At 31.2% G+C, this 19,223-nt stretch overlaps 3 protein-coding genes across 7 annotated transcripts; all 3 read left to right on the top strand.

Moving 5' to 3' along the window:
- Positions 1–3,928: 3,928 nt before the first annotated feature.
- On the top strand, positions 3,929–6,609 carry LOC141667323 (suppressor of disruption of TFIIS-like). The gene is made up of 9 exons (XM_074473765.1): positions 3,929–4,091; positions 4,811–4,877; positions 4,977–5,042; positions 5,129–5,226; positions 5,347–5,384; positions 5,494–5,581; positions 5,677–6,006; positions 6,107–6,172; positions 6,282–6,609. Exons 2-9 carry the CDS (start codon positions 4,817–4,819, stop codon positions 6,438–6,440), a joined length of 906 nt encoding a protein of 301 aa, XP_074329866.1. The 5' UTR covers positions 3,929–4,091; positions 4,811–4,816; the 3' UTR covers positions 6,441–6,609.
- Positions 6,610–6,881: 272 nt separating this feature from the next.
- On the top strand, positions 6,882–10,315 carry LOC141667299 (phosphate metabolism protein 8-like). 5 transcript variants are annotated; one of them, XM_074473752.1, is made up of 10 exons: positions 6,882–7,028; positions 7,524–7,593; positions 8,481–8,547; positions 8,638–8,703; positions 8,783–8,880; positions 9,026–9,063; positions 9,166–9,253; positions 9,351–9,644; positions 9,730–9,795; positions 9,928–10,315. In XM_074473752.1, the coding sequence occupies exons 3-10, from the start codon at positions 8,487–8,489 to the stop codon at positions 10,030–10,032; spliced, it is 816 nt and encodes a 271-aa protein (XP_074329853.1). In that variant the 5' UTR covers positions 6,882–7,028; positions 7,524–7,593; positions 8,481–8,486; the 3' UTR covers positions 10,033–10,315. The 5 variants fall into 5 exon arrangements, with proteins under 5 accessions (XP_074329853.1, XP_074329846.1, XP_074329830.1 ...); XM_074473745.1 differs by lacking the exon at positions 6,882–7,028 and adding an exon at positions 7,052–7,197; XM_074473729.1 differs by lacking the exon at positions 6,882–7,028 and having other exon boundaries at positions 7,252–7,593.
- Positions 10,316–10,700: 385 nt separating this feature from the next.
- On the top strand, positions 10,701–14,714 carry LOC141667291 (uncharacterized protein At5g02240-like). Its single transcript, XM_074473718.1, has 7 exons — positions 10,701–10,992; positions 12,297–12,568; positions 12,639–12,675; positions 12,772–12,869; positions 12,948–13,009; positions 14,091–14,214; positions 14,295–14,714. The coding sequence occupies exons 1-7, from the start codon at positions 10,788–10,790 to the stop codon at positions 14,412–14,414; spliced, it is 918 nt and encodes a 305-aa protein (XP_074329819.1). The 5' UTR covers positions 10,701–10,787; the 3' UTR covers positions 14,415–14,714.
- Positions 14,715–19,223: the final 4,509 nt, after the last annotated feature.

Raw genomic sequence — 19,223 nt, 5'->3', positions numbered from 1 at the left:
CTTCCTATAGTTATTATTGGCCCCCTAAGAAATGAAAAATTCCAGAAGTTTCGTCATTATAGCTTAAATAAACATGGTGGCGGCACAGGCCTCTGATTAACAACAAAACTCTTGCTATCATTTTGGATTATAATATTTGGGCAGACGCAGACACATCGGAACTATATATATCCCTTGTATTCATGAAATCTGCATTTTAAAAAATAATGTAGGCTGATCTACAAATATTTACTAGACAAAGAGTGAATTTTTGGTCGGCATTTTCTTATTTTTAATGATGAGTGTAATTTTATGTACTTTTTTTTAAAAAAATAATGATGAAAGAGTTAAAAAAAATTTATAAAAAGACACGTATCCCGATTTCTGTTATCCCCATTGCTGTTATTACATCAATCTAGGGTGTACACGGATCGGGTTGGGCGGGTTGAGAGATTTTATCAACCGGGGCCAATTCAATGGGTTTTCAAAATTTCAACCCAAATCGAACCATTTAAATTTGTAACCCAACCTAATTTGTAATACTTCGGTTTGGATCAGTTTGATCGGTTTAGAAAATATTCAAAACTATTATTAATAATTATAAAATAAAGTAGAAAGTCTCAAACTCTAAAATACTTGAAAATAGTTCAATAAAATATTACAATAATCCATGTCAGATATGACTTAAACATCCAAAAGAGAGTGATAATACAATACTTTAACTTTTAAACATTCTTTAAACACTGAACTCGATAAATGAAAACAGTGGCATATTATTTACATATTGAGGATTGATGTTATAAGCTACACATAAATGAGCTTATCTATTAGGACCGAACATATTCACAATTATAAAATTAATAAATTAACGTGTAAGTATATTTTTAATCGAGTTGGATTGGATCGGTTTAAAAATATCGAAACCCGTATCCAACCCAATTAAATCGGGTTGACATTTTTTCAACCAAAATATGTATCGAGTTGAAAAAATCGGTTTGGATCGGCCGAATTAAGGTCAGTTCAGATCGGTTTGATCGTTTCGGTCGGGTTGTGTACACCCCTACATCAATCCATGGTATTGCAGTATGCACTTAGGAGGTGTTTGGATGCACCATGAGAATGAAAATCGGGAATGTGGTTAATAGGAATGGAAATGAAATGGAAACCCAAAGAATATGGTGGATTTGATTTACCCGAATGAAGTTCTCGTTTCCCACCACTAGATTGGTAATCCAAACACTATCATTTGTGTTTATTGTGTTTAAGGTTCCGATTCCGGTTAACCGAACACATTAACCATCAACCAAACACCTCTTAATAAAGTTACAAATAGTTATATTGAAAAAAGTAATACCCAAGTTTTAAAATTTGATGAAATATCGCATATTTGCAAATACATTTATCATAAAATCATTGTTTTAATATTTTTTTTTAATCTAATAAATCGTAAATAATTTTGTAAAAAATTATATTTTTGACAATTCTGAAAATTTAATTAAAATTAAAGAGAAAATATAAACACGGGTTTCTCGTGGGTTAGCAAGTTTAATAAGACTCCCCGTGATCACGCACTGATACGTGGTTGTGTAATACCTACTAATAAAAATAATTTGCCACAATAAATTAAGTACTTGAAAAATTTTATCTTCAGAGTCAAGAGCAGAGATTATGTTCAGACATGTCTTCGAGACTACAACACGTTCTCACGTCTGTTGACGGAGGCAACACATGTTCTTAACAAAGATAAACTAGTGATTCCCTGTTTCGCACAAGGCAGAATTTATCCAAGGCCTGTCCGGAAATTAACAATTAATTATTTTTTTTTATTTTTTTTAATTACTGTCAGAGTCGTACGTCAAATAATCCAAAAGAAACATAAGCATATAAAATAATAAAAATTAACTAAAAATTGTAGAAATCAAATATTTTGAATATATAAAAAAATTATAAAATAATTTAAATATACTACAGATTGAACTAAAATATTACCAATACATGAAAAATAAAATATAATAGTTTTTAAACAAAGAAATAAACAAAACTAAAACTAGTTCAGATGTAAACTTATTTAAATTTATATAAAAATATCATTTAATTATAACAATATAGTTTTTGCATTAACTTTTTTCATTGAATATAGATATAATTTTAAAAATTTAAATCAACTAAAAATTAAATTATTAAACTAGATATAAGTAGACTAGTTGTCAACAAAAAAACTGATGAAATATTTAATATTATTAGTCTTAACTATTAACAAAAAGAAGATTAACATTCCGATCAAATTATTTTTAAAATTTAATGGTTTTTGAACATTTTTTAAGGTTAATATTTTTTTTATTTTTTTCTTAAGATAATAATTTATAATAATTAAATAATATTTATTATTAAACTTTTACTCCATTTTCTTATTTTTCTTTGGAAAATAAAAATTAAAATATATTTTTTTTAATATTATATATACATAAAATACATATATACATCTAAAATTTGTGCGCTCTAAAGTTTTGGGGTCTGTAAAGTGAAACATGCCCTGATTACTGTGATGATATTGATCGTTAGTAAGGGCACACCTGGCGGATAAGGGTGAGAATGTGTGAAATGGTCACTGTACCTTGCTACGTGACTTGTAACTGGATCTGAAGTTCAGAAGTCTTCTCTTATGTGCATCATTTTAGTTCGATATTAATACCGGTGGTCTTAATTTCTGTAAAACAGGTCAAAATTCGACAACGACAAAGAAAAGTTATTGACGGTTTTGTTGGTGCAACTTCAATGTACTTAACTCTTCGACCAAGTATTTTCGTTCACTAGAGTTTATATATGTATTTGAATCTATTCAATTTCTGTAATTTGTATGAATAATGAATTCTATTTCATTATTCAACCAATTTACCCATAGTTCATCAAAATTCAAATATGGATATCTAGATGCTTCTTTAGGTAAAGTGTACCTATTAATTTTATGTAGAGACTCCAATCACATACATTTCAATTGAGATTTTGAAGTATTTTTATGAGTTTTGAAAATTATGGGTATTTAATTTGAATTTTAAATAATCCTTTAAAATCTGAAGGTATTCAATAAGAATTGAAAAAAATCTTTTAAAATCTGAGTGTATTCAATTTTTAAATTTTAAAAAGTCAATCAAAATTTGGTGGTATTTAATTTGGATTTTAAAAAATCCATCAAAATCTGATGGTATTGAAAAGTCAATAGATTTTTTTATTTAAAAAAGTTGTGGATTTTGATAGATTTGCTACTGCATTTTTAATATCTTGAAATATTTTCAAAATACATGAGATTTTGATAGATTTCTGAAAAAGTCCATAAAATCGGCAATACTCTAAAAGAAATCCGTGAACAATTAAAATTAACGAAAATCTTTTAAAATTTATAAATTATTAATAATCCTTTAAAATCTGAAATGATTTGATACATTTATTCCTATCTCTAATTTGTATAAATTCAATGTATTTCTCCAACGAACTTATTTTTGTTATTCATCAAAATTCAAATATATATTTTGGCAGATTACTAAGTGCTTTTAAACTGCATCTATCTTTCCAACCAATTATTTTTGTCTATCACTATATCTCTAATTTGTATGAACTCAATTTATTTTCCAACCAATTTTTGCCAGTGCATCAAAATTCAAATATACCAGAAGGATCATTGTACATATTCAATTTATTACATCACTCCAACCACATACTTTGTCATTATCCTATGAATTGAATTTACCCTCTAACCATTTTTTAACTCTTAGAGATGCTCTGATATGCCCTTTATATGCTCTACAAAACTACAACTCCTGTAAACCAATGAAAAGTAAAAGAGAGTTCAAAGATGTCAAAATAAAAAATATTATTTTATTTAAAATAACAATAATAATAAACAAAGAATAGAATAGAAAGTTGTTAGACATTTGAGAAGTGTTTTGGCTATTTAAACCAATTCTCTCTGCCTCTTATTCCTCCTCCCTCCTCCTCATTACATCAAAGAGCTTGTATATCTATCCCTATTTATACACACAACTCTCTTTATTACATATCCATCACATTTTTGCCATTCAATCCTGTTCTGTCCTCATATCTTCTTGTGCATTCTGGTATTTTTTCTTCTTTAAGCTCTTCATTTCATTTTTTTAAAATAATTGTTTCTTGTGAATTTTAATCTTATGCATGTTTGTTGTGTTAATGGGCTGATTTTACCCGCTTTTTTAATGTTATCTGTGTGAAATTTAAGCAAAAATGCATAAAGTTACTTGCTTTCTTGTTATTTTCTTGTTTTTTCTTGTGATCATGTTGAAACATTGTTTATTATAGGCTTGATCATTGAAAGATTGATTCTTTTGTTGTTTATTCATAGGCCCTGATTTTGCATTTCTGATTTCATCATGATTATGTGATAAAGTTTGCTCCTTTTCCAAATTTTCCCAATGTAAATAGATGTTTTGTATGTGTTTATATTGGTATTATGTTATCTTTAGTTTCGAGATGTTTTGCAGTTTTCTTTTGTAAGAAATGGACATGTTCTAATTTAATGAATGCATTGTGAAGTTTATAAATCATATTTGAGGTCTTTACATGTCATGGTTTTGTTGATGGTCACTTTCTATTTGAAGATTGTGGTGGGACATTGTTTAGCACAGCTTTTGTGCATTTGGATTGTTCCTATTATGGATATCAATAATGTCCAAAGAATCTGAGATAATTGAACATCTAATCAAGTGGATTTTTGTTTTGCATTTTTTTTGAATTTTAATGTTCATTTTTATGGATTTGTTTTATCCAATGCTCACATTCTTCTTATTTCGATTTGTTGTAGATCGAGATGGAATACGAGAACTGCTACAGGCAGGTTGAAAGGCCAAAATATGATTGTCTTCTTTTCGGTAAGTTGATAATTTCATAAATTAGTGCTAATTACTAATGTTCAAGGCAGTATATATTGAATGGAGAGTAATTCTGATTTGATTTCTTTGATACCTCAGATCTAGATGACACCCTTTATCCCTATAGCACTGGTTTGGCTACTGCATGTACCAATAACATTAGAGGTATGGTGCTTTGTCTTAATTATTGCATCTCTGCTGTTAAACACTGTTTTAAGTTCTAATTGTTTTGTTTTTGTAAACATCCCCAGATTATATGGTTGAGAAGCTTGGCATAGATAGGAGCTTAATCTCTGAATTGAGTAATCTGCTATACAAGAATTACGGAACAACAATGGCTGGCTTAAGGGTATGATCCTTTTCATTATATAATATATCCCTGTATTGTTTATATGTGCTCTAGGCTCTAGCAATTCCAGTTGATTGTGTTGTTTTAAGATTATATAAATAATGGATTTTACATTTGCAGGCTATTGGCTATGACTTTGATTATGATGAATATCACAGGTGAGGAAGTCCTGCTAATACTTTGCCTGATCCATGAAGTTGTATAAATTTATTTTTGAACAAAGCTAGTTATGTGCTTTAGGTTATTAATCCGTTTTCTCTTTTGCAGCTTTGTTCATGGGAGGTTACCGTATGAGAATCTGAAACCTGACCCTGTTCTTAGAAGCCTTCTGCTAAGTTTGCCTTTCCGTAAAGTTGTAAGTGATCGATACAAGAAAAAAATCTCGTGCAGTATAGGAGTCGAACTGTTATGTATATTGATATGGTTTTCACTGTTTAATTTGTAAATCAGATCTTCACAAATGCTGACAAGGTCCATGCTGTGAAAGCACTCAACATACTTGGTTTGGAAGATTGTTTCGAGGGGATCATATGCTTTGAGACTCTGAATCCTGTTCACAAAAACATTGTGTCTGATGATGAGGATGACATTCAATTCACCGGTTCTAGGTCATCTTCCAGCACCACTAACGCCAGCACTGAAATTTTTGACATTGTCGCACATTTTTCTCAACCTAATGCTACAACATCATCATTGCCTAAGACACCAATTGTCTGCAAACCATCTGCATATGCCATTGAGAAGGCCCTCAAGATAGGCAAGATCAACCCACAGAGAACAGTAAGCAGCTCAGCTCGCACGCTTATAATCAGAACTTTCTTACTAAATACTTTTTAAGTTCTATTCTTATAATTTCTCCCCGGTTAAACTTCTATTACAGCTTTTCTTTGAAGATAGTGTACGGAACATACAATCTGGAAAGCTTGTTGGCCTTGATACTGTACTCGTAAGTCTGTAATGATGTTGCGTCAATTGAAAATGATGTACCTCTAACAACTCTTGATAGAGAATATTGTTCTACTTGCAAATTTACAATTTTTGAAAACCGAATACAGGTGGGAACTTCACAGAGGACTAAAGGCGCAGACTATGCGCTAGAAAGTATCCACAATATAAGGGATGCAATACCAGAGCTCTGGGTTGCTGTCAACAAGTCATCATCAGAGGTCGGTTACTCGGGCAAGGGTGCAGTGGAAATGCCTGTGACAGCTTAAATTATGTCTAACTTATCAGCTCGAAAGAGAGAGATAGATGTATTAAATAGTATGACATCGATGGTGGGATTTGTTAAATCCCCCTCATAGTTCTCTTTCTTTCCTAAGATGTAAATGTTTTGTTTTACTCATCAATAATATTATATAAAAGAATCTGTTTTTAAGTAAATTGTGTTACAGACTTCCCCTTCTTTCTTGGATGCTATAATTGTCGTCTAACATTATAAGCCCGTCATAGTCAGTAGTTTGGAATCATTATAGGGAAAACGAAATATCATGGTAATCATACACGACGTTACTATAGCGAGATGTTGATGTTCCATGATATTGATATTTCAGCTGATTGATCATTTACGCATTTAGTTAGCGATGGCTAGAATTTAATTTACATGTTGCTTGTCTGAATCTGAATAATTGGAGTTGAATTTGCTTTGTGCCACTCTACTTAATGGTAAAGAAGCAAAAGTGTTTACGCTAATTAAACATTTAAACCAAATGCAACATGTGTATCTGAGTATCCAACTCGAAAGTATGATCTGGGAGATAGAGACCTACGCAGAGTTTACGGTCCAGTAGAGGGAGACTGAGGTCCATTTTCTGTCACATTTCAGATTTTTGATGCTGCTCTACTTAAATGGTCTAGAGATAAATTTTAACAGTGAACCAAATCATGTACATTTGGAATGCACATTTTGTCATGCTCGTCTACACAACTTTGGATATGCAAATGGTGTGGGCTTGGTTGAGGCCCATTATGGTCAGATAACATTTCATAAAATTCAATTCCAATTTCAAGTTATCATTACAATATCCAGAAAAATCTACTGATCTTTGAATATTATCATATCTAAAAAGATATTAAAATATCTTTATTTCATACCCTTATTTCAAAGGATAATAAATCTTGATTGAATCATGAGTTCTGGTCTTGTATCATTATGTTATGATTATTTTGAATATAAACCCAGAAGAGTAATATCTATATAGGAGTACTACACAATCTTTATCTTTACATGTAATTTAGTTTGCTTGATTCTAGGCCATGGCTTGTCTGTTACATGCACCTTCAATGTTATGTTCCAGGAAACATTTTCATTACAGATGTGGTGTCTTTGGCGTCAAATACTTATCCTCTAAGCTAGTGGTTCAATCGGTATGTAATGTCTGTACATATGATGTTTGTCTGTTCCAGTAATTTCTTTAATTTTTTTATTTGCAGTTTCTAGATTATAATTCAGTCTTAATTGCATGAAATTGAATTAAGTTAGTAATTTCTTTATTGATGATGTTAAATATTTTCTGTTCTTTTTTGAACATAAAATTGTGATGTTACTTTAGTTCTATGAAATTTTCGAATGCATTTCGGAAATGTTCTTTTAATTGTTATATGGTATTTGGAAAATTGTTGTATTTAATTGTTTATAGAGCTTCCCTGAGTTGGCATTGATATTTGATAGCATTTGTGATTAGTGATGTCCTATGTTAATCCGAATTTTGGGTCTTTTAGCCAGTTAGCCTAAGTGCAAGAAATGTCTCCTAGACCCCCAACAATTATGATATGTTGGTGCACTTGGTAAACGAGAACGACTACCTTATATACATGGCATTTGCACGGGGTTTTAATTTGGGATGCAGAATGAGAGCGGTACATTGAGACTTGAATAATATTATACAGATTTATCTGTTGCTAATATTGTCGAAGTAAAGTTGCTTAGTCCAATGGTTAATAGTTCCGTTTTTGCGTTGGGTGATTTGCCTTAACTATTTGAACTCAATGGTTGATATTGTTTTGCACTGTTTCGAGGTAGATTGATTCTGGATATTACAGGGTCAAAAATCAAACTAGGTTCAGGTTTTAGTAATTTTGATAATTGTAAACTTTCATTAGAATTGTAAATGTGGATTTTGTGTATTCGTGTTTGAGATTAAGAAACGTTGTTTGCTATATGTCACTTTGATCTTAATTGTTGATTTGGGTGGATAAAATTTAAGTGGCGTGCAGTGCTTAAATGTTCCTTCCATTCCCTTGAATTTCTCTAGATATCGATGGAATACAAGAGCTCATACAAGCAAGGCGGAAGACAAAAGTATGATTGTCTCCTCTTCGGTGAGGTGTTAATTGATGAAAGATTTTGATAAGTGCAACATGTGAGGAATTACAATTGGCAAAGTAACACTGGGTTTTTAAGTATTACAGATCTAGATGATACCCTTTATCCCGTGACTTCTGGTTTGGCAGCTGCTTGCTCCAATAATGTTGAAGGTATCACTGTATATTCTGTTTCAAGATTTGAATACTTAAACGCTTTTCTAATAAATAGGCTTTTGATTGACATCTTCAGATTTTATGGTGTATAAGCTTGGTATAGATAGGAATATAACCTCTGAATTAGGTGATCTACTTTACAAGAATTATGGGACAACAATGGCAGGCCTTAAGGTATTAGTTTGATTGGTCCCTTTTTCAGTTTTTCTCATTCACATTACACACTCTATATGTTTTTTTACTAAGTACTCTATGTTTACTAAGCAAAATGCAAATTTCTTTTTTGAAAGTAGGTAGTTATGAATTTTCCTTATTGCAGGCTATCGGATATGACTTTGATAATGAAGAGTATTTTAGGTGATATAGCCTTGCTTATACTTTGTTTAATTCAAGATGTTAACATATCCAGCATGTAGAGATTGTTAACATGAATAAATTGGTTGGACTGTTCATTTGCAGTTTTGTTCATCAAAGATTACCTTATGCAAAGTTAAAACCTGACCCTGTTTTAAGAAGCCTTTTGTTGAGCTTGCCTATCCGTAAAGTTGTACGTGTTTATGCAATAACAGAATCATAAGTAGTATAAGTAGGGTATTATTCTTATTTGGTTTCATGTTACCTGTACTTTTTGATTTGCACTTTAGATCTTTACAAATGCGGATAAGGTTCATGCTGTTACAGTTCTCATCTGTTTGGGGTTAAAAGATTGTTTTGAAGAGATCATATGCTTTGAAACTCTGAATCCGATTAAAAGTGGCACCGTGTGCGTTGGTGGGGATACTATCACCGGAAGCAGCAAACTTTTTGACATTATAAGTCATTTTTGTCAACCTAATACCTCAGCATCTATATTACCAAAGACACCAATTGTCTGCAAACCTTGTCAACACGCCATTGAGAAGGCACTCAAGATAGGCAACATTGACCCTCAGAGAACTGTAAGCAGCTCAACAGTCTCCCTTAGCTTCTAGTGATTATAGCATAATTGTAATGTTTTCCATATTGTTGAAACTTCGATTTTAGCTTATCTTTGAAGACAGTGTTCGGACTATACAGTCTGCAAAGCTTGTTGGCCTCGATACTGCCCTGGTAAGCCGTTAATATTACTATGTCAATAAAAACCAGTATGCTATGTTCCTCCAACATCTAATTTGTAAAACGAGGGTATTATTTGATTTGTCTATCTGTTCAACACATAATGGTTGAAGAAAAAATGCCCAGGTAGGGACTTCTGAAAGGATTCAAGGAGCAGATTATGTCCTACAAAGCATCCACAATATTAGGGATGCTATACCAGAGCTATGGGTTCCTGTGAATGAGTTGTAACCAGAGCTAGCTTACTTTTGCAAAGAAGTGGAAATGCCTTTGACAACTTCAAGTTGCATCATGTCTCTTACATTGTTCTTTACCGGGTTATAATTATCTTCCAACATTTTAAGCTGATCACGATCAGTTCGAGATCATCATAGGAACGATATTTCCTTGTACGCTTGTAGTTTGTCTTAGAGTAGGGTGATAAGAGTTTGTTAGTCATGGTGGCTTCTCTCAATTTCACTGGCAGAACGTTTGAATAAAATTTGTTGAAGGTGCTTTTTGGCATTGTTTTTCAGGATCTTTACCATAAGGGGTTGAATTAAACGATTATATGATTTTACTTTAATAAAAATTGGTGTCATCTCGCATTCACTATATCCAAACAAACTTACAAGATTTAGATATAGCACATCTGCCTCGCAAACTAACTCACTCAAAAATTTATTATTTACAAAAGTGAATCACCATCAAATTTGGATATAAATAATCACTCCCGAAACCCATAAATTATTTCATTTATCACGTTAAAAAAGTACATCATATTTATTATATTAAAATCAAGAAAAAACATAAATAATCAAAATTATTTATTTATGAAATTTCACAAACTTGTATACAAATTTAATCCCTAAAAGTAAAAACATTCTGTTGTCTACACTACTGTGCCCTGTACTTTCTACACGAAATAAGCATTTACAAACAAGAAGATAAGATAAAAATCTCATCTTTATATATACAAATTATTTTATACACACACAATTTCTGTTATGGCTTCTCTATCTTTACTCACAACCCCTCTAACCCATCAAACTGTTACATACATTAGCAGCTGCAAGTCTATAAATCCTAGTGCAGGTGTTTTTAGTACAAGAACTAAAAAGGGTTTCAAGAGATATACTACTTCAATTATTACAGCTATGTCTGAACTGGCCTCACCCACTGTTCTTGTTACTGGTGCTGCTGGTAGAACTGGTATGTTCATAACAATTTATGTTACATTGTTTTATTCTGTTATGTTGTATGATTACTTTTGAAATGTTTGAATGTAGGTTTAGTACTTGATGTTATTCAATGGTTTATTAGTCTGTGTTCTAATGTTTATAGAAAGATTGTGTGTTTAAAATAAGAATTGTGATTTGTAGAGTTGAATATTGAATCCGGTGATTCGTGTGTGTAACTTGCGATGATCAAATTGTTTATAGGGAGATTAGGATATAATTGAGAATCAGGTTGAATTTATTTTTTGCAATTTTTTTTTTTTTGGGGGGGGGTAATTTGTGCTTGCAGTACGATCAGAGGGCATAATTGACTAAATTGCTCCATTTTCATTTCCTTGTGTTTTTATTTTAGTTAGTTCCAGGAAAGCAGATCCTTTGTAGTGTTTGAGTGAATTTCCCTTTGCAATCCCTATGTCCAGCTCATACTCAATTTAGTATTCATAGTTGTGGAGAATGCATACCCTTTTGACCAAGTTTTGACAATTTTATTTTCGTCCGACTTCAAAATCAGATTAACCTTAATGGCCTCTAGTTACCCTTTCATTTTGAAGATTTGGCCAACGGAAATAGTTGTTTCTGGTGATAATTTCCGGAATTCGGTCAAAAGAGTGCAAAGTGTAGTGAGAATAAAGTGAGATTGAACCAAAGGTAGGGGATGTGAAATGCAATTAGCTCTTTCTTTACTCTCATATATCTGGCCAAGCTACCTGTTTTCTGTTTATCTACTCAAGAAACGTATATGGGTTTCTTTCTGTGTATATTAGTAGGATTTGTATAGCAGGAAAATAGTTTTTCGTGTGATTTAATTAACTTGGATGAAATATGAGATATTACAGCATATAGTTCCTACTTCCTACCCATCAATTCGACATCTATGCCTTTTGTTTCGTTACTGATCTTCTTACTGATAGATTACTGTTTTATTCTTTAGAATGACAATTTTTTATCTTGATGTAAGTGTAACTGTAATCATTATAATAATATTCCGACTGTGAAAGCGAGAAAACACTGCTAATTTGTCGCTTCTCTAATATTTTGCTGTATTAATCTTTTATGTTATCTATATGGGAGGTGTCTGGCCTATTTGACACTCGAGAAAACACATGAAAACATTTTGAGGACTTGTATGTATAAGTTAAGTGCTGGAAATGACAGATTTCTTCCACATTTGAAAGTTAAATTTTCAGCTGTAAATGAGTTTTATACAGTTTAGCCTGAAAAGGTAAGTTGAAGGTAGCATCTTGACACAGTTTCTTTTGCTGGACGTTCTTTATATAGGCCAAATTGTCTATAAGAAGCTCAAAGAAAAGCCTGACCAGTTCATTGGTAAAGGTTTGGTCAGAACAGATGAGAGCAAAGAAAAAATTGGTGGAGCTGATGATGTTTTTGTTGGAGATATACGGGATGCTGATAGCATTGTCCCAGCAATTCAAGGTATAGATTACCTTGTAATTCTTACAAGTGCTGTTCCAAAAATGAAGCCTGGGTTCGATCCAAGTCAAGGTGGAAGGCCGGAGTTCTATTTTGAAGAAGGAGCATATCCTGAACAGGTAACCACAGCCATTTTGGATATCTTCATTCTCTTACATTTATGTAAGTAACTAATCAGTAGTTTGTTAGGTTGACTGGATTGGGCAGAAAAATCAAATAGATGCTGGTTAGTTCTGTTACTCTTATAGTATAATTAAACTGTATATCCACTAACATACATATACTTAATTTTCGTACATTCACTATTAAATATTATGTGCAGCTATCGCCGCTGGAGTAAAACAAATTGTGCTTGTTGGATCAATGGGAGGAACAGATCTCAGCAACCCACTGAATAGCTTAGGAAATGGGAATATATTGGTTTGTAGTTTTTTTTTTGCTTTTTATTTTGTTCTATATGTTAATCAGTTGCCTCGTAATAAGTAATGCATATTAAAGGTATGGAAGAGAAAAGCCGAACAATATTTAGCTGACTCGGGAGTCCCTTACACAATAATAAGGTATATCATCATGTGTCCTGGTATTTTACAATTGTAGCTGTTTGTTATATTTGTGGATGAGTGCCAATATAATGGTCTAATAATCTCTATAGTGGAAGAGTTAGATGTTTACCTAGTTATTTTGTAGGTGGATGCTTTGATGATGAATTTGATAATATAATAATAGTGTCAGATGTAATTTTTTCATTCTAATTCTTTTACTTACTTCAGTCCAACCTAGAGAGCATGAGTCAAAGAGATGTGTTTGTTCTAGGGCCAATATTTTGTTTTTTAAAATCGTTGTTCCTACAACATTAAAGAAGCTAACTGTTCTGCCATAAAGGTTGTGAAATCACATGCATAAAGAGAAGATAAAAAGAAAAGTTACTATATTACCATACAATCATCATATATCAGGTTTTCCTAACAAAATATTTTGCACCCTCTTAGGCTTTCATTGATAATATTAGCTTTCAATGTAAGGATTCTTCTATAAGACTGCTTGCAGTCTTTTGTGCTTTATATGGAGAATTTAGATGTAGTTTATTTGTTCTCCAAATGATAATCTAATGCTACCTATTACTTTCTTATCAATAGAAAAGTCTATAGACCAATTTATAGGAAAACTGATGAACGTCTGGGCCAATATGTTATTTTTCAATTCTTTGTACGGGTCTATATACTTTGTTTCCTCTTTAGTGACTATATATTTCCATGGTACATGAATCAGTAAATCATGGTTGGTGGAATCCTAATGCTAACTCTGTAATCTGGACAACTGATTGTTAGTAAGCTCATGGTTCTTTACGTGTATAAACCCCTATCCTTTTCTCGGATATTTAACATTTTTAAGGAATTATACTTTGGGAGAAGAACAAGTGCTGGAATTTGGATATAGCCGTGTCGAATTTCTGAAAATTAGTTTAAATAATCAATGTAGCATAAGTTTGATTGTTTAAATATTGAACTCTTATGGCCCTCCAAAAAGTATATGTAAACCCTGCAATGTTGATTATGTACAAGTACAATTCAGGGCAGGAGGTTTAAATATTGAACTCAAAAGTATATGTAAACCCTGCAAAGATGATTATGTACAATACAGGGCAGGAGGATTGCAAGACAAAGAAGGCGGCATACGTGAGTTGCTTGTTGGAAAGGATGATGAGCTTTTGAAGACAGATACAAGAACTATTTCTCGGGCTGACGTTGCAGAAGTCTGCATTCAGGTCTCTCAGTAACAAGGGTAGTGAGTAGCAATTTTAATGGCTTTTGCCTTTTCTAAACTTATTCGTTTGGGCGTCTACAGGCACTGCAGTTCGAAGAGGCCAAATTCAAAGCATTTGATCTGTCTTCAAAACCTGAAGGAACTGGAACACCAACTAAAGATTTTAAAGCTCTATTTTCCAAAATTGCTACTCGGTTTTGAAGTCTAGACAAATTTGTTTAGTGTGCATTCTGTACATTAATTTCTTAAACATCCATCTTTCACGGGATTTTTGCTGTAGATTAGTTAAATGCCGTCATTTTTGTGAAGTGCTACATAGAAGAAAACAATATTGTCAGCTTGTTAATTAGTCTAAACAATGCTCACAATCTCAAATAAACCATTGTGTTTGTTAGGATTGAAACCGGAAGTTCTAGAGTTGTGTTAATTTCTTATACATACTTTTTTATTACTATTAAATTAAAGGAGTGCCTGGGACCCAAATCCCACTTTCATACATTATTATTTACTAGTCGATAACCCCTGCTTATATATCAATATCAAATAATGATTATAGAAATTTATTTTAAATTTTTATTAAAATATATAATAAATAAAATTATACAATTAATTACAATTTTTTTAAAAAATTATATGTAATTTTCATTAACTCAAATTTTATTAGAATAACAAACTCAACATTATTATGTATCTGTTGTTCAAAAGAAATAATTAATATTATATATCAAAACTTTAGTTAAGTAATGAGTAACATGATTGACGAATAATTTAACAAAAAGTTAAATCGACATTACTAAGTAATTGCATATTAAATTTCTTATTGTTAGTTGAATTTGTGTTTTTATATAGTTTGTGATTGCATAATTTTTTCTAATAAAATATTCATTATATATGTATAAATTTGCAATTGGTGCTAAAATATAATTATGTAGGTATGAATCTCTAAATTACAATGTATATACGATCTCGTTTATATAAAAACAATATAAATATGTTGTACATAAGAATAAAAACGGCTAAAATATTACATATAGAATTATAAGTCATATAAGAATTAAAAAAAAGAATAAAAATGGTATATTTAGAGCTATATTAGAATTTAAAAGGGGTGAAATCAAAAGTTTATAAAACCGAAAAGAGGTGAAACCAAAGTATCTCTTAAAAGATGACTTCCTTATTAATTAATAATAACAATATATACAGTATTCCATTTTATTATTTTAACAAAAAAAATTCTACGAAAAATAAAAATATCGTAATTATAATATGATTCCAATCTATATTTTGTTAAAAAATAACATAAACTCTATATGAAAGAGAAATATACGGGTGAAACAAAAATACGCCATAATTGTACTAAGATGAAACCGTGTATTATTTTTATCCTTTCTAATTTCTATACGACTTATAATTTTATATTTCTATATGAATTATTTTTATTCATTTTTAAAATTTTATAAGCCATGCTTTCTTATTATTTTATAGGTTTGAATCATATTTTTAATTATATTTTAAAATCAATAAGTTCATAAATTAGCCCAACTAAATAAGTTCCGAAAATATAAACCACGACCAAGTAAATAGGCCATTTGTTTAAAATGGAATTTTTTAATTTTGAATTTTTTAATTTGTTGGTGGAATTCCATTTTATTAAAATGATATTGATATTATAAAACGTGTATTTTGGTTTTACCACTAGAAAATAATAAAATTGTTCAAACTGTAATATGATTAGAATTTTATTTCCGTAGAACTCTAAATTATTTATTGATAGGTACTTCTTGGAGTTATAACATAAATCATAAAATGTGAAATCAAAAGGTGGTGGTAAGGGTGTGCATGGTGCGGTTTGGTGCGGTTTTTAGCGGTAACCGTAGCCAAACCCATACATGCGGTTCGGTTCGGTTAATTGCTCTTAACCGCCACCAACCCGCTTAAAACGGTTTTTCGGTTTCGGTTAACCATTTATCGGTTTCGGTTTTTATTCGGTTTTTTATATATTTTTTATTCGTACGATTTTTTGTTGGTAATGTGTTGGATAAAATAAACATCAAGTTAAATGATAATATTACATGAATTACCAAAAATTTGTCACTTTAGAATTTGTTAAATAATTGATATATTTCATAAAGTTATTTTTTGAATGTATAATTCATATTATCTTAAATAATAGATACGAAATATGATAAAAATATATGTTCACAACAATGAAAAAAGAGAGTATATATCAAAACATATGATGAAATTGATTATATACATATTAAAAAAATAATGATTTAAGAGTATTTACATATTAATCTTAATTAATTTATGATATTATATTATACAATTTACATTACTAATGTTAAGTAAATATTTTAATAATAAAATATTAGAACCGGGTTATGATAATATATACATGTATATATACATAATATTATAGATATATATAATATATCGGTGCAGTTAATTTCGGTTCGGTTTTGATTGAAAACTGGAATCGAAACCGCACCGCTAATTCGGTTTTTGTCGGTTCGGTTTTCTTCGGGTTTTTTAGCGGTTTGATTTTTTCGGTTTGGTTTATCGGTCTTTTCGGTTATTTTTTCGGTTTCGGTTTTTTCTGCTCACCCTTAGGTGGTGGAACTATAAAATAAGTGAAACCAAAATACCACTTAAAAATAGGTTTCATTTATTAATAAAAAACGGGTAAAAATAACACATATAGAGTTATAAGTCACATAGGAGTCAAAAAGATGAAAACAATGTACTTAGAGTTATAACATGAATCAAAAAGTGAAACCAAAAGGTGGTAGTAACAAAAAATAAGTGAAACCAAAGTACCACTTAAATAGTTTATTAATAAAGAAAAACGGGTAAAAATAATATATATAGAATTGTAAGTCATAAAGGAATCAAAAGAATAAAAATAATAGACTTAGAGTTATAACATGAATCATAAAAGGTGAAATCAGAAGGTGGTATAATAAAAAAATAAGTGAAATCAAATACCACTTAAAAAGTTTATTAATAGAATTATAAGTCATATAGGAATCAAAAAAGGATAAAAATAATACACTTACAGTTATAACATGAATCATAAAAAGTGAGACGAAAAGGTGGTAGTACCAAAAAATAAGGAAAACCAAAGTACCACTTTAAAAAAAGTTTCGCTTATTAATAAAGGTTATTAGTAAAAATAATATATATAGAATTATAAGTCATATATGAATCCAAAAGGATAAAAATAATAAACTTAGAGTTATAACATGAATCATAAAAAGTGAGACCAAAAGGTGGTGGTAACAAAAAATAAGTGAAACCAAACTACCACTTAAAAAGAGGTTTCGCTTATTAATAAAAGTTATTATTAAAGAGTGTATTTTTAATCTTCTCAATGAAAAAAAATATTTTTTTGAAGGTAGAAACTAAAAAATAAAGCAACTAGCTTCGACAAAACTGTTTTATAGGGTTAAGAAAATGTAAATTGGCATCTATATAAAAGAATCTATTATCTATTATCTATATTCAGGTTTTGACTTGGTTATCAAACTATTCCTTCCATTTAGGGTACCGCTGGCTTCGCAAGAACCTTCTTAGAGAAGAGTGAAGCTTGGATAACTAATGAGGTTTATCCTTTAAACCATGTTTCCTCGAGTGTATTATCCATGATCCCGAGGCATTAACAAGCGCAGCTGTGTTCGGATGATATTTGTTTGCATTAGTATGAAAACTTTTGATGTTTAATACCTTGCAAAGGCAAGACGGGCCATACCTGTACCAAGTGGCCTCAGCACTTTATAGGATTTAACATCATCTTGTGGTGTCTCGGCACTTCAAATACCCATTGGAGGTGTTTCATGTATTCTGCCTTGTCTAGGCTCTTAAATCTATTATAATGTAGACTTCAAATACCTCTCATGGTCTATTATACCGTAGATTTTTTATTTTCCCCGCCGTACTCCGGTTATAATCATTATCGAGTTTATATGTAATCAACTCAAGATCAAATTTGAGTTTATCATCTTATTTGGTTTTTCAGATGAAAAATGAGTAAGAATTAGATCCGTTGTTAGATTTCATCATTGCCCGTCGGTCTTTCAGAATTCCATGTCTTTTATTGGGAAGACCTACCCCCGATTCCATCGGACCTTTAATCGTGGAAATATATCATAAAATAAAAGTCAGGAACAACGATTCTCATGTGCCAAGAATCTTTCAGAATTTCATATCATAGTGTGACGATCATTGGGTCTTCATGGAGGAATTTCAACCCTTCTGAATCAGAATCATCAAAACTAGTGGCAATTTCCACTGTCTCTCCTTACGGTGTACTACCTTTCGATCACAAGCTTTCATTGAGCTTCTTGAAGTCCCAGCGGTCGTTAGTCTTCTAAAGATCATATCGATAACCGGCCCTTGGGGCTGCGTGTTTTCCTGGTTATCTTGATCTCCGTTCTTATTCTTCATAACCTTTCATTCTATTACTTCCTTCACTATCTTGGTTAACCTGTTCGGTATTCCTCTCTGGATTACGAATTCAATTTTATTCCTTAGTTGACGACAATCGTCGATGTCCTCTTCGTGAAATCTTGAATACAGATTCTTGTTCCTCTTTTCAAGGTTGACGCACAGTGGCTTTAGCCATCGACCATCATCATCTTTTCATGTTTATCGAGATTCGACTTATTGGAGCATTAAAATGTGCATACTTGGTGAATTTCGGTTCTTTGTTGTTCTTTCTCGGGAGAGAGTCACTATTAGGGGATAGTTATCCTTAGCATCACACTTATGATCCTCATTTTTCTTCTATTTTTTTATCTTCATCGCTTCCTATTAGGGGGCCAAATTCTTCTTAATGTTATTTATTTTCGCCTTCCGACTATTGTAACTTGTGTATACTTTTCATATTGGTTTCGGCCAATGATAACTTAAAGTTGACATCACATGCTCCTTGTTGGACTATCATTGACATCCTATCATTCACGTATATGGTGATCAGGGATTTTCTTTGAATCGGTCTAGTTTATAGAA

The sequence above is a fragment of the Apium graveolens genome, chromosome 1 (assembly GCF_009905375.1).
Source record: "Apium graveolens cultivar Ventura chromosome 1, ASM990537v1, whole genome shotgun sequence".
In the NCBI taxonomy this organism is placed as follows: Eukaryota; Viridiplantae; Streptophyta; class Magnoliopsida; order Apiales; family Apiaceae; genus Apium; species Apium graveolens.
Note: the sequence above shows the minus strand (reverse complement) of the source record. Positions and strands in the feature narration are given on the sequence as shown.

Excerpts from the sequence above, each read along its gene's own strand:
- LOC141667291 (XM_074473718.1), top strand. The coding sequence starts at position 10,788 with ATGGCTTCTCTATCTTTACTCACAACCCCTCTAACCCATCAAACTGTT. Across the intron at positions 10,993-12,296 it reads TGGTGCTGCTGGTAGAACTG|GCCAAATTGTCTATAAGAAG; the intron begins GTATGTTCATAA and ends TTCTTTATATAG. Across the intron at positions 13,010-14,090 it reads GTCCCTTACACAATAATAAG|GGCAGGAGGATTGCAAGACA; the intron begins GTATATCATCAT and ends TGTACAATACAG.
- LOC141667323 (XM_074473765.1), top strand. The coding sequence starts at position 4,817 with ATGGAATACGAGAACTGCTACAGGCAGGTTGAAAGGCCAAAATATGAT. Across the intron at positions 5,385-5,493 it reads GATTATGATGAATATCACAG|CTTTGTTCATGGGAGGTTAC; the intron begins GTGAGGAAGTCC and ends TCTCTTTTGCAG. Across the intron at positions 6,173-6,281 it reads TTGGCCTTGATACTGTACTC|GTGGGAACTTCACAGAGGAC; the intron begins GTAAGTCTGTAA and ends AACCGAATACAG.
- LOC141667299 (XM_074473729.1), top strand. The coding sequence starts at position 7,483 with ATGGCTTGTCTGTTACATGCACCTTCAATGTTATGTTCCAGGAAACAT. Across the intron at positions 8,704-8,782 it reads TTGCTCCAATAATGTTGAAG|ATTTTATGGTGTATAAGCTT; the intron begins GTATCACTGTAT and ends TGACATCTTCAG. Across the intron at positions 9,645-9,729 it reads ACATTGACCCTCAGAGAACT|CTTATCTTTGAAGACAGTGT; the intron begins GTAAGCAGCTCA and ends CTTCGATTTTAG.